The sequence below is a fragment of the Salpingoeca rosetta genome (genome assembly GCF_000188695.1).
Source record: "Salpingoeca rosetta unplaced genomic scaffold supercont1.2, whole genome shotgun sequence".
NCBI lineage: Eukaryota > Choanoflagellata > Craspedida > Salpingoecidae > Salpingoeca > Salpingoeca rosetta.
In genome coordinates, this window is record NW_004754932.1 from 179,962 (window position 1) to 193,062 (window position 13,101).

Sequence of the window (13,101 nt, forward strand, 5' to 3'; positions counted from 1 at the left end):
CAACAACAACACACACACACACACACACAAGACACACACACACACAGAACACAAACACACATTCACTCACTCACAACACACACACACACACACACACACAAACACAAACACACACACACGGGCGCACGGCTACTTCTTGACCCATCTGCCGAGGGCGGTGCGCTCCTCGCGGCCGCGATGGCACATGTCGTCTGGCAGCATCTCCAGGGTTGTGGCCGTGAACCCGAGCGGCTCCAGCAGCGACTTGACCAGGTCCATGCTCATGGCATATGGCGGGCCGCCCTCCTTCTCCACAATGGGGAAGATGAGCGTGACCAGCTCCCCCTGTGGCGCCAGCAGCTTGTGCATCTGCGCGGCCCACTTCTCGCGCGCGTTCGGGTGCAGCGCACACAGGAACGTGTAGTCGTAGATGACGTCAAACTGGCCCTCCAGCTCAAAGAAGTTGGCCGCGCGCAGCTCCAGGAGACCCTCCTTCGGCTTGTCCTCGACAGAGTCCACAAACTCCTGTGCGGCCTTGACGGCCGTGTGCGCAAGGTCCACGCCGAGCGTCTGGTAGCCGTGTCGCGCAAACTCCAGCGGTGCGTATGCCCGCCCGCACCCAGGCACCAGCGCACGCCCTGTGGTTGTGGCAACACGAATACCAGGGACGGCGGTGCGTGTGATTGTGTGTGATTGTGTGATTGTGTGTGTGTGTGCGTGTGCGTATGTGATTGTGATTGTGTGATTGTGTGTGTGTGTGTGTGTGTGTGTGTGTGTGTGTGTGTGTGAGCATGAGCTTGACGTCGCTGAACGCATCAACGCAAGTGAAAACACAGATACAAACACAAACACAACCACAAGTGCAGACACAAACACAAGCAGACACAGAATCACCAGCAAACGCACGCACCAACACATAACATTCATTCACCTTTGGGAAGGGCGTTGGTGTCGAGGAGGTGCTTGAGGATAGGGGCTGGGCCCCTGGCGTCAAAGCGTTGTCCAGGCTCCAAGCCATCAGCCCAAATCTGCTCCCATGTCTCCGAGACGCCAGCGCGCGTCTTGTCGTCGTGCTGCTCCTCCGGGGTCAGGTTTGTAACTTCCCGCGTGTTCTTTGCCGTCGTCTTCTTCTTTGTGCACTCCATGTCGCTCATGTCTGCTGGTGCTGGTGCTGGTGGTGTGTCTGCGTCTGTGTTTGACTTTGCGTTTGACTTTGCGTTTGCGTTTGTGTGTGTGCTTGTGGCGAAGAAAGCTGCGGTGTGCTGAAGTTGATGTGGTCGTGGTCGCCGTGGCAGAGCTGTCGTTGTTGTCCGAGCCAAGCTGCGCTGCAAAAAATGCCCTGCACGCAGACACAACAGATGTGTGCACAGCAGCAGCACCACGGCAGTACCGTGAGACCTAGCGTGTCTGTGTTGGCGTCATCATCACCATCATCATCACCACGCATCATCGCCAACAAGGCAACAGGCAGCAACCATGACGAGCAGCACACGAACACCACCACCATCAACAAACCTCGTCCGGCGCCGCGGCAAAACAGTGCTCTCAACATCATGAAAAGTGCTCCCCCGAACGCAAAACAAAAAAGTCAACAACTAACATAAAAAAGCATGGAATCAATTTGGTCACACCAGTTATTTTTTTTCATGTTCCTTCGTGTAGGTCGTTGCAAATTGCACCACCCAACCGACTTGGTTGCACTTCCCGCACCCAACCACCCACGCGTTGCAAAATGAACTTTTCAAGTCGCCCTGTATGCGCATTAGGCCAACAAGCACGAGCAAGCGCAGCAGCAACAAGAACAACACGTGGTGGTGGATCGTTCGTTTTGATCTAGGTTTCGGCTGTCCTGGCAAACCGTTTTTTTGCCCCGCGTGGTGCGTGAGCAATGTCCTTCTTCGTCATGCTCGTTTTGTTTGCTTGTTGCTGCTGCCCCGCCTCCTCCTCCACACACACACGCCCACGTTGCCTTGCTTGCTTGCGTCGTTGCCTCGTGTTTGTGTTTTGTTTGGATGCTTGGCTTTCGCTGTGGCCTTGTGTGTGTGCGTGTGCATGTGTGCGTGGCGCGCACATAAACACAACCACATGCCACACACATGCACGCGCTCTCCACACACGCACATACACACACCCCCACGACGAGCAAACAAACAGTTGTTTCGCCCTCTCCTTCCTCTCCTTCCTCTCTCCTTCTTCCTCCCCCCCCCGCTACATACCCACGCAGGAACTCCTTCACTTTTGTTTTTTGTCCTTGGTGAGCGAGCGGGCAACTGGTTTCCCCTGTCATGACGCTGATTGTGCTCAGCGCTTTTGCTTGCTCTGTTTGTTCACGTCCTCCTTCCTTCCCTTTGTTTTGGTTTGTTTGTTGTTTGTCGCGCTCACGCATGCTTGCTATCTTTGACTTGCCTTCTTGCTTGCTCGTGTTTGTTTGGTTCGTTCGTTCGTTCGTGATTTCCCATGCACTCACCCCAGCACATCAACACATTAACATCGCACACACTTCACAGCGCGACACATACACACACACGTGTCCAACGGTCCTTTCCCAAGCAGGTGCGAGTAAAGACGGGGAACAAACACTTTTTGTGGGTGCCTGTGTTGTTTCTTTTTTTCTCGCTCCATCTTCGCTGACCATGTGCGTGCCGGTGTGCTTGCCTGTTTGCCGATGTGACACGCATTCTTGCTTGTTTGCTTGCTTTGTTAGTCATCTTCAGCCATCATCACGTGCCTGGCTTGTCCTGTCGAACCAAACTCACGCATGTCGACCGCTGCTGTTTGTGTTGTTTATTTGGTCTCTTCGTGTTTCTTGCCCCTGCCTTGCTCAATTCCCGCAGCACACCACAACACACGCTCCAGCTCAGCAAATCTGCCTGCCTGCAAGCACATCACCCCCTATCGACAAGTATGTTTGTGGGTGGGTGGGTGTGGTTGTCTTTGTGGCTTGTTTGTTTGTGTTTGTCGAGTGTGTTTGTCGAGTGTGTTTGTCGAGTGTGTTTGTCGAGTGTGTTTGTTTGTGTTTGTGTGTGTCTGTGTCTGTGTGTCTGTGTGTGTGTGTGTGTGTCTGTCTGTTTCTGTGCCTGTGTGTGTGTCTGTGGGTCGATGCAGATGCACGTGCTATGACTGTGCCGTTGTGCCTGTGCCGTTGTGCCATGTGCTCCCTCAACAAGAACCACCATCGACTCACATTCCACCACACCCGCACACCCACACACCACATTGTCCTCCCCCCGTTCTGTCCGTCCCCAATCCCCCCCCCCCCAAACAACCACACACACTGGTTCAAACGCGTTCCCATGCATGGTCTTGTGCATCCCATCTACCCTGTTCATGACTTTCATAGTCGCTTGTGGGCTTTGAATTTTTTTTGTTGGCTTTGTTGTTGTGAGCGCGAGCAAGCAAACAAACCACCCGGACCTTGCCACGTGCCTCTTCACCTCACGCATCCCGAACACGACAACCTCAGCTGCACCCTTTTCGTTGCTGCCTTTCCCAGCCTCTTCGCACGCGTTTGACCACAACGTTCGACACAGCAAGCCACAAGCGTGCCTGAGTGACCCTTCTCAACAACCCCCCCCCCTTCACAACACAGGTACACCACGTGTGTGTGTGTGTGTGTGTGTGTGTGTGTGTGTGTGTGTGTGTGTGTGTGTGTGTGTGTGTGTGTCTGCCTGTCTGTCTGTCTGTCTGTCTGCCTGAGTGTGTTTGTTCAGCCACACACATGGGCGTACGCGACCACGTGTCTTGTGTCCGCCTCCCCCCCCCCCTCCTCTCTCTTTCCTGCTGGCTGCTTGCCCTTTTGTTCTTTCTGGTTTGCTCTGTTCATTGTTTTCTGTTGTTCACCTGTGTGTCGGCGACACACATGCATCGGTTAGCAACCCCCCCCCCACCCCGAGTGGATAGAGTGTCATGTTCCGTCCTCCTCCTCCTCCTCTCTGACTGCTCCATGTCTCATTTGTCGACACATTGCATTTGCACTGACTTTGCCAACACTTTTGCTCACCACCTCGCCCAAACACCACCTCCTCGCCCCAACACCACAACACACCTCTCGTCTTCCTCCCCCCTCCCTGCCTCCCTCTCTGCAGGCGTTGTTGTGCCATGTCTGCTGAGAGCAGTCAAGATGCCGTTGCCACCCAACACCGAGGCGTAGTCCCCAACGTCCCCAACGGCGGCGTGCACTCTGCCTCCTCCCAGTTTCAGCCCTTCAAGCAGGCCGCCGCCCCACAGCAGCAGTTTCACAACCAGCAGCTCGTGCCCGGTGCATTTCAGGCCCCAGCCGCCTACCAGCAGCAACAACAACAGCTGTTCGCCCAGCAACAGCATGCAAATGGCCACGCAAATGGCCACGCAAATGGCCATGCGAATGCGCATGCGAATGGACATGCCGACGGCAACGGCAACGGACATGACGCTGTAACCAACAGCCAACAGGCGCGCAGCAAGACCCCCATAGCCACACAACTGCTTGAAGAAGGCGATGCAATGACGACGAGCACCCGCCGGCGGGCCGGCAGCCTGTCGCGGGCGCGGGCATCGAGCCTGCCCATTGCGCCCAAGGGCGTACCGCTGCGCCGCGACCAGACCAAGGCATACCTCAAGGCAACCACCCGCGCCACCGCGTCGCCAATCACCGCGGACCACATCTCGCAGCACCTGCACGACCTGTCGATGAGCCCGGCCACCACCATCGCCGTCACCACCACGGCCAGCAGCCCCGGGCCCCACCCCACGGCTACCAACGGCGGCGTGCGCACGCGCTCCAAGCTCTCACACGAGCAGCAGCACCCAAAGGACGAGGCGGTGGTTGGCGATGGGGCCATGGGCCGTCCGCGCGCACACACGTTGCAGGTGCCCATGTACGCCCCGAGCCCGGGCGCGATGGAGGTGACGCCGACAAAGGCAGGGACGCCGCGGGCGCGCCGCAGCTCGCGAAACGGCTCCAGGCCGCGCGGCAGCCGGTCCAAGAGCAAAGTGGAGGAGCCCGTGCAGCCAGACTCTGGCAGCGACGAGGACAACGCCGGCGACGATGATGACGACGACGACGACGACGGCACCCACCCGCGCTCCCGCCGCGTCTGCCACAACGGTAAGAGCCACAGCCCGTGTCACGTGTGCTTGTGTTGTTGGGGGGGGGGGGAATGTGTGTGCATGTGTGGTACGTGTGTGTGTGGGTGTGGGTGTGTGTGTGTGTGCTGTGTATGTGTATATGTGTGTGTGAATGTATGCGTGTGTGTGGTGTGTGTGTGTGTGTGTGGTGTGTGTGCGTGTACATGTGTGCGTGTACATGTGTGCGTGTGCGTGTGTTTGCGTGCGACCGCGTTTCTCTCTGTCTGTCGAACTGCGTCCTTGTTTCACATACATACATACACGCATCTCCCTCTCTCCCCTATCGCCTCACCACCTCACTCACAACCCCCTCCCCCACAACAAAAATACGCATAAACACAGAGCGCGAGCGGAGCCGGCGCAAGAACCTGCGCCAGTGCTTCCTGCGCTGCCAGCAGGTGACGCCGTCGATTGCGCACGACCGGAATGTGGCGGACCGGGTGCTGCTGCAGGAGACGCGGGACTATGTGATGAAGCTGCAGGAGGACCACGACACGCTGCGCCGCTCCATCCGCGACCTCGAGTTTGAGCTCCTCGTCGCGCGCTCGGGCCACCCCGAGGTGTTTGGCGAGGACCGCGCAGAGATGGAGAAGCTTGCTGAGCACCTGGCCCGGCTCAGCAGCCGTGAGGGCGCGTCCATGCTGCTGCAGGCCATGGACGAGTCTGAGGGCGGCGGGCTCAACGAGTCGTACCACGGCAGCACGGAGTACAGTCAGCACATGGCCGCTGTCACAACCGCGCACGCAAACGGCAATGGCAACGGTGCAGGCAGGCAGGCGCGCAGGGGCGGTTACGTTGTCGGGCGCAGACAACGGCAGGTTACCGTATGACCACAACAGCAGCCGCTCCTCTTGTTCTTGTGGTTCGTGTAGCTGATGATGATGATGATGATGATGATGATGATGATGATGATGTATTAGTTTGTCCCCGTGTGTCCAAATCACTCAGGAGCTGCGAGTGTGCTGGTAGCGATGTCGGGCGTGTTGAGGGGATTGCCATGCGAACGCCATGCTGTTGGCATGGTTGCACTTGCCAAACCCTTTTGCAACCCCCCCTCCCCCGCTCTTTCTTTTAGTTTGCTTCCCGTCAAGGCCTGTGCTTGGATGGTTTCCGTTACATTACAACACTAAACACACGTTTATGACGGTCCCCTGCTCGTTTCATTCTTCCCTTCCCTTCTTTTTCGCATTGTCACTCTCTTGTCTGTTGTTTCGCATGAGTCCCGCCTTGCCTTCTTACTCTTCCTTTTCTTTACCCTTTTTGTTTGCTTGCAAGCATGCTGTTGTTCTTTTGCGCCGCATTGCTTGAGCGTTTATTCGCATCAAAGGCTGCCCTATAAATTGACCACATCGTACGCTCAACGAATGGGTTGTGGGTGTGTATTGGAGGGGGGGCTTGTGGTGTGTGTGTGTGTGTGTGTGTGTGTGTGTGTGTGTGTGTGTGTGTGTGTGTGTGTGTGTGTGTGTGTGTGTGTGTGTGTGTGTGTGGTGGTGGTGGTGGTGTGTGTGTGTGTGTGTCTTAATCAACTCAGGTTACGATTCGTATTGCACCCGAGGATCGATATGCACCTAGCTGAGAGTCTATTGCTGGCGGGCATCCACGGGCATAACTCATCTCGGTCACTGGTCACCCTTTATGATTTATGCGAACTCCCATTTATACATAAATGAGGAGCGAAGACGCGTCCGACGCGGAGGACCCTTCCATCAGCCAGTTTACACTCTGCCAGGCTCAATCTACCGTCAGAATGAACCATGCAAACTCGTGTGTGTGTGTGTGTGTGTGTGTGTGTCGTGTGTCGTGTGTGTGTGTGTCTGTGTGTGTGTTGTGTGTGTGTGTATGTGTGTGTGTCTGTGTGTCTGTGTGTGTGTGTGTGTCTGTCTGTCCATCTGGGTATCTGCCTATCTCTGTGCCACTCCACTCTATCCATCCACCCATTCCTCCACCCCTTCCATTGCGCCGTCCCTATATTCCTCCATTCCCCCTCCACCTCCGTCTCTCATCCTGCCATTGCGTTCGGGCGTTTATGGATCGACCAACTAAAGACAAGTGGGTGGGGGGCGGAAGGGTCAGCTACACGCAGATAAGCCGAGTGAGAATCAACATCCCAAACAAAGGTGCGGAAGACAGAGCGAAGCACAACGAGGCAGTATGGTGGCGAGGGAAAGTGACAACGGCATGCAAACGCAGGTGGACAGGGGCAGGGACTCTCAAGAGCGCAACGAAGATGAAACAAACAAACAAACAAACCAAGGAGTGAATGAATGAATTGGGCAAATGGTACATGATGCGGAATGGGAAAAGTATACAAACAAAAAGAGAAAGAGACGTAGAGAGGAGACAGCAAGCAAGGGCTAACATGCAAACCAGACGTATGCGTGCATGCGTGCGTGCGTGCGTGCGTGTGTGTGTGTGTGTGTGTGTGTGTGTGGAGGGGGGAATGTAAGTTGTCGCAGCTGCCATGCTTGGTGTCGACAATGGCGACCGGCACACAGCAACGCAAAGCACACGCAAGCAAGCACAGCGCACGGCAAGGCCAAAACGCATTGCTGTTCACTGTTATCAGCGGACCAATACGCACGCGAAAACACGCACAAACACATCTGTACACACACACACACATCTGTACACACAAACACACCTGTACACACCTGTACACACCTGTACACACAAACACATCAACACACCCACATACACACTACATCAACACACCCACATACACACTACATCAACACACCCACATACACACACACACAAAACTAGACATCAGACACGATGACGTCCTTGTATATTCTGTCGATGATGGCGAGGGATTCCTCCAGCGTTGCCCACTCGTCCTTCTTCCTCCTGGCACGTGCCTCTCGCATGGCTCGCAGCTTGGCGGCGCGGTCATTCTCGGAAGGTTGTGCTGGTGGCTGGTCGCTCGCACCATCGCTGCCGCTTGCGCCGTTGCTGCTGTCGTGTGCGTGTGACTCTGTTGCCCTCGTCTGTTGTTGCTGCTGCTGATGCTGCCCACCACCAGGCGACGTGACGATGTGAATGGGAGGGGACTGGGGCCTGTCTGGAGACTGCAGGGGGCGTGATGGTGATGGCTGTGACAAGTGGGATGTGCGTGACGCACCCTCATCTGCCGTCGTTGTCGCTGTAGTGGCTGTCGGCACGGACGAGTTGGCTGTCGCCTCAGCCGCCCCAGCATGGCGTCCTCCCTGCTGTTCCTGTTGTTGTTGCTGCTGCCGCTCTGCTGGGGATAAGACGGCAGCAAACCCCGTGGTGACCTCGAGCTCCTCGCCCGCGTCGTGTGCGGTGTCCTGTGTGCCCGTGGTGGCGCTGGTGGACTCCGAGGAAGACGCCTCGGGCACGGGCAGCAGCACCTCCTGGTCGGTAACGTGGTCCCTGGACGCTTCCATGCTCGCGTTGGACTGGGAGAGCCCGCCAATGGAGGCGTTGGAGTCTGACGACATGATGGACGAGTGGCGGGAGAAGAGCGGGTTGCTCTTCTGCTTGCCTTCCTGGAACATGGCTGGGGTTTCCGCCATGTCGTTGACCACGTGGTCCTTTGTCAGGAGGCGGTGGCTGGGCGGGCTGCCGGGCGACTTTTGCCGTCGTCTGCGTGAGTTGCAGCAGCAGTACACCACAATCAGAGCCACGCCCATCACAAAAGCCAGGCCTCCAATGGTGAAGGCCACAATGTGCCATGGCTCGACCTGCAATGCCATGGCGAAGGGCGTTGTTGCCTGTTGCCTGTTGCCTGTTGCCTGTTGCCTGTTGCCTGTTGCCTGTTGCCTGTTGCCTGTTGCCTGTTGCCTGTTGCCTGTTGCCTGTTGCCTGTTGCTTGCTTTGGTGAGGTTGTGTTGGCAAACGGTACAGCGTTTCAGGGAGTCGTGCGACGTCACTTGCAGTGTGTCTTGTGCGTCTTGTGCTTCTTCTTATTCTTCTGGTTCTGCTTGATTGCCGTCTTTCCTTCTCTCTTCGTAACGGCAACAGCAACCAATCTACGGCAATCACCCCTGCTGCGTGCCGTGTGTGTGTGTGTGTGTGTGTGTGTGCGACCTGGTGTGAGGTGAAGAGTGCCCAAAGAAGGAAGGGGAGGAAGCAAACGAAGCTGTGCTCGAGCACAGCGAACGATGAATTGATTGACGTGATGAACACGAATCGATGTGATGCGTGATGTGGCAGACGACGGCAACGAAAAACGACAACACAAACGACAACGAACAACCACACACACACACACAGAGGCCAACCAGGCCAGAAAGCATGCTTCTTGCTTGCGGTTCCCCAACAACATTGCACCACAACCACCACCTTCAGCACCCATTCAGCCAGGCCATCAGCCAGCCATCCCATTCATTCCACCGCCACCAGCAACCGCTCGCTCCCCCCACCCACACACACACACACACACACACACACACACACGCCAGACAAGCACGCCGCTCTCATACCATTCGTTTGCCGCTGCGTTCTTCCCGACAAAATTTGGGATCTGATGCACAATTAGCGAATTCGTGCAGGGTTATTTTTTGCTGTCGTGCGACGTTTTTGGGGCGGGGGACCCTAGTGCCAAATTGTGGGAGTTTTGAGCACTGTGGCAAGACATTGCCAAGAACCGCTGTAGCTCGCGACGGCACATGTTGCAGCGCTGAATTGCACTTGCAAAGGCCCCCTCCAACCACCCGCCAACTCGCGCTTCCTTCTTGAAACGGCCATTTCCCACTGCACACCACCACCCAAAATGAGCACGACCTTGACGAGGCAATGTCCCCACGTCGCTTGCAGCTTCACTGAGGCCACCGGCAATGTCTCACGGCTGATCGACCACATCAAGGTCACACACGACCTCACCGAAATCCCATCCCTTCTGGCCTTGGTGCAAGTTGTCAACGTTGGTAGTGGTTCTGGTCCTCACCGCTGCGAGAAGTGCAACAAGACGTGCAGGTCTGTTCGACACCTCAAGGATCACATTCGAAAGTCAAAGGCGCATGAAGACGAGTACAAGGTACTTGCCCGCGCTTGCCTCTGTCCCCCAATGCCTGTTTTATGTTGGCGCTGCCTTTGCTGGCACAGCCACACAACCTTTTTGTGCTCACAACTGGCACACACTTGCATGTTGCGTTGCATATGCTGTTCACAACAGACGAGGGACACGTTTGTTTGCGTGAACTGTGACTGTGGCGGGTTTCCGAGCTGCGCACAGCTTGTGGCACATATCCAAAGCAACCATCCTTCATACCATGAAACGGGTGCGTCCTTTGCCGCCTTTGACTGCTCTCGTGTTCTCGTTCATGTCACCCTGGTTTCTGTGTGCTTGTGTGTGTCGGGCCACATACATGCGCATCCGATGCACCCCTCCCACTCATTCACGCCCATCGCTGTGCTTGTGTCAGTGGTGGATATGCGCCATTTCAGAACCCTGAACGCCTTCGCGGCGTGGCTGCTCGATGAACAGGAGACGACATATGCGTCCTACACGAATGAGCCATGGACTGATCTCAAGCGGAGGACACCAACAACCTGGGGTGCGCTGCATTGTTGTTTTAGGGTGCTGTGACCTTCGTTTGCCTGTATCTTGATGTTCCTTTTTTTTTGTTTGTTTCCCCAATGTGCATGCACTCACGTGTTGGATGTATCGGCGTGTACTCGCGGTGAACCGACGCAAAAGGCACCAAATCCGTTGGGTACTGTCCAGCTCTGTGTGTCGTGACGCTGCCTGAGTGTGGCCGAGTGCGGGCTGAGCTGTTCAAGGAGCACACTTATAGCCTGAGTGTCCTTGGCATCCCAATACCGGATGGGGTGAGGCTTTGGATCCGGCCAGCACCTCGCTTGCACGGTGGTGTGCTCCTGAATTCACCTGCATGAGCGCGGCACTCCCGTCACTCCTTCTGTGTCTCTGTGCACGTGTGCATGGTTTGATTCGAACAGTTTACAGCCAGCATGCACACCCTCGCCCGAGGGAAGCACGGCGCGGGCTATGTATTAGAAGAAGGCATCACCAACAACCGCAGGACGTGTGTGTACGCGAACAAACTGTTGCAGCGAGACAGCAACGTCAACGGCAGCAGCGCGCGCACTTCGCCCCACTAATGCTGAGGCGGAAACGCCGCTGAGCCCGACAGCGCAGACCACAAAGGTTCGTTCCGCAAAAACCAACCGCACAAGTGTTACACCCACCTGCACAGAGGTTGTGGTTGATAGACTCGCCACCACACGTCGCGCACACACATACAAACATGAACACACACACTCTCTCTCTGTCTCACCCGCACACACACACACACACACTCTCATTCTCTCTCACGCACACACACACACACACACTCTCTCTCTCTCTCTCTCTCACGCAACCAGCACCGCGCCATAACGAGAAGCTGGGCCGCAATCACACCCGCTGGATGAGCAAGGAAGTGATGGTCGTTGTTGGTGTTGGCAAACCGCAGACCCTCGACCGCAGCTACATCAGGTTCGAGCTAGGGTCACGGTGCTTGCGTCATCTCATCAGCCCATGTCTTGTTTTCTGTTTGCCCCCTTGTTCGCGATCGTGGCTGCCTTGTGGTCATCTCCGCCTTAACGTCCAACACATCCATTGCCAGACTTCATGGCAACTAGCTTCTTGACGACAAGCTGGTCAACTTCTGGCTGGTGCGTCTCCAACGCACGTCTGACTTCGCCACCAGCTCCTACGATGTAGGTGTGTGGCTTGGGCGGAGGGGCTTGTACTGTCTGGCTCCTGCTTGTGCTTTCATGCGTGCGTGTGTGCGTGTGTGTGTGTGTGTGTGCGTGCGTGTGTGTGTGTGTGTATTTCTCTTTGCCACATGCCCTCGCTTCGTAATATGCAGGTCTTGGCTTCCAACCGACCGCGGTCGCCCACAACTCATCCCATCGACTGTGTCACATTCTGTGTTGGCGGTACAGGGGGTCGACAGCCTGATATGCTGGGCGAAGCGAGAAGCTCCATCCAACAAACGGTTTGGATTATCCCGTAGACATCTGCTGGTGATTCGAGATTGCATGCTGCTGAATCAACGAGGATGGCGAGCCGCGTTGGTTGTCTGTGAGTGGCTTGCCTGTGCGCTGTGCATGACAGCCTGCGCTGCCTCTTGTTGGAGCTTTTCCAATCCACACCCTCACGCTGTGTGTGTGTGTGTGTGTGTGTGTGTGTGTGTGTGTGCAGCGCCCAATGGTACCTGGCCATTGTGGGCTTTCTTTTTGAATGAAACCGCCCACCACTGTGGTGAGTAGGGCGGGAGATGTCTTGCCGGCACTGCCACAGCTGGAGTACCTTCCTCTCTCACACGTGAGCCAGCGCGACCAAGTCCCCATTCCTCTTCCATTCACGCCGCTGTATCATGCCAATGACTCAAACAACGATGGCACTGGTAGCGATGATGGTGGTGGTGGTAATGGTAGTTTGGATCACGGCAGCAGCGCTGTGCACGATGGTGCGGTGTCGTCGGGAACAGCGACACCGCCATCAGCGATTTGCAACTCGTCGTCACAGACATCCACGTCGCTTGCACACCTTCCGGCATCGCTCTCCCTGCCACCTCCCCCATCAAACGAGGACACGAATACCACCAGCGCCAGCATTGACAACAGCAGTGGCAACAGCGGTAGCGGTAGTGGTGGGCATGAGGCAAACCAACTGCTGCTGTCGACGGTTGTTGGACAGGCGGAGCAGCGTCTTCCTGTTCGCTCGTATTGGCAGACACACGACCACCTGTGGTCCTTCCACGACATCCGCTCTGTCGTCACGTCTGACCTTGCCATCTTTGGCGATGGCGAGAAGCCCGTGCCGGCCATCAGCCTGAAGCTGCGGGAGGACGGACAGTCAATCAACGTGCTCACTGGCATGGATCTCTGGCTGGACAACCTCATGTGCAACGTCCCAGAGATTATGATGTGCTACCACACGGTGCGTGAGTTTGTGTGTGTGTGTGTGAGAGAGTTTGTGTTCGCTTGTGTGTGTGTATTTGTGTTTGTTTGTTTGTGTGTGTGTGTATGTGTTTATGTGTTTGC

At 56.1% G+C, this 13,101-nt stretch overlaps 4 protein-coding genes across 4 annotated transcripts in view; 2 read left to right on the plus strand and 2 right to left on the minus strand.

Moving 5' to 3' along the window:
• Nucleotides 1-2: 2 nt before the first annotated feature.
• PTSG_00628 (uncharacterized protein) lies at nt 3-1,529 on the minus strand. Its single transcript, XM_004998039.1, has 3 exons — nt 1,495-1,529; nt 911-1,318; nt 3-617 (listed from the first exon to the last, which is right to left on the minus strand). Exons 2-3 carry the CDS (start codon nt 1,131-1,133, stop codon nt 130-132), a joined length of 711 nt encoding a protein of 236 aa, XP_004998096.1. The 5' UTR covers nt 1,134-1,318; nt 1,495-1,529; the 3' UTR covers nt 3-129.
• An 859-nt stretch (nt 1,530-2,388) lies between these two features.
• Nucleotides 2,389-6,438, plus strand: PTSG_00629 (uncharacterized protein). The gene is made up of 5 exons (XM_004998040.1): nt 2,389-2,614; nt 2,814-2,881; nt 3,320-3,568; nt 4,065-5,065; nt 5,428-6,438. The coding sequence occupies exons 4-5, from the start codon at nt 4,078-4,080 to the stop codon at nt 5,913-5,915; spliced, it is 1,476 nt and encodes a 491-aa protein (XP_004998097.1). The 5' UTR covers nt 2,389-2,614; nt 2,814-2,881; nt 3,320-3,568; nt 4,065-4,077; the 3' UTR covers nt 5,916-6,438.
• A 1,406-nt stretch (nt 6,439-7,844) lies between these two features.
• PTSG_00630 (uncharacterized protein) lies at nt 7,845-8,801 on the minus strand (the record flags this gene model as incomplete). The annotated part of the gene is made up of 1 exon (XM_004998041.1): nt 7,845-8,801. One exon carries the CDS (start codon nt 8,799-8,801, stop codon nt 7,845-7,847), a length of 957 nt encoding a protein of 318 aa, XP_004998098.1.
• Nucleotides 8,802-9,820: 1,019 nt separating this feature from the next.
• Nucleotides 9,821-13,101, plus strand: part of PTSG_11621 (uncharacterized protein) — a gene marked incomplete at both ends in the record, with an annotated part of 7,622 nt that continues 4,341 nt past the window's right edge. The window contains 9 exons of the mRNA XM_004998042.1: nt 9,821-10,084; nt 10,223-10,328; nt 10,473-10,604; nt 10,775-10,918; nt 11,177-11,215; nt 11,434-11,545; nt 11,760-11,769; nt 11,922-12,050; nt 12,356-12,997. Of these exons, the coding sequence (XP_004998099.1) occupies nt 9,821-10,084; nt 10,223-10,328; nt 10,473-10,604; nt 10,775-10,918; nt 11,177-11,215; nt 11,434-11,545; nt 11,760-11,769; nt 11,922-12,050; nt 12,356-12,997 (1,578 nt within the window). The remainder of the gene's footprint in view (nt 10,085-10,222; nt 10,329-10,472; nt 10,605-10,774; nt 10,919-11,176; nt 11,216-11,433; nt 11,546-11,759; nt 11,770-11,921; nt 12,051-12,355; nt 12,998-13,101) is intronic.

What these genes read in the sequence shown, in the direction of transcription:
- PTSG_00628 (XM_004998039.1), bottom strand. Translation starts at nt 1,133, where the DNA reads ATGAGCGACATGGAGTGCACAAAGAAGAAGACGACGGCAAAGAACACG. An exon ending in CACCAACGCCCTTCCCAAAG is followed by an intron (nt 618 to 910) that starts GTGAATGAATGT and finishes CCACAACCACAG; the next exon opens with GGCGTGCGCTGGTGCCTGGG.
- PTSG_00629 (XM_004998040.1), top strand. Translation starts at nt 4,078, where the DNA reads ATGTCTGCTGAGAGCAGTCAAGATGCCGTTGCCACCCAACACCGAGGC. An exon ending in CCGCCGCGTCTGCCACAACG is followed by an intron (nt 5,066 to 5,427) that starts GTAAGAGCCACA and finishes GCATAAACACAG; the next exon opens with AGCGCGAGCGGAGCCGGCGC.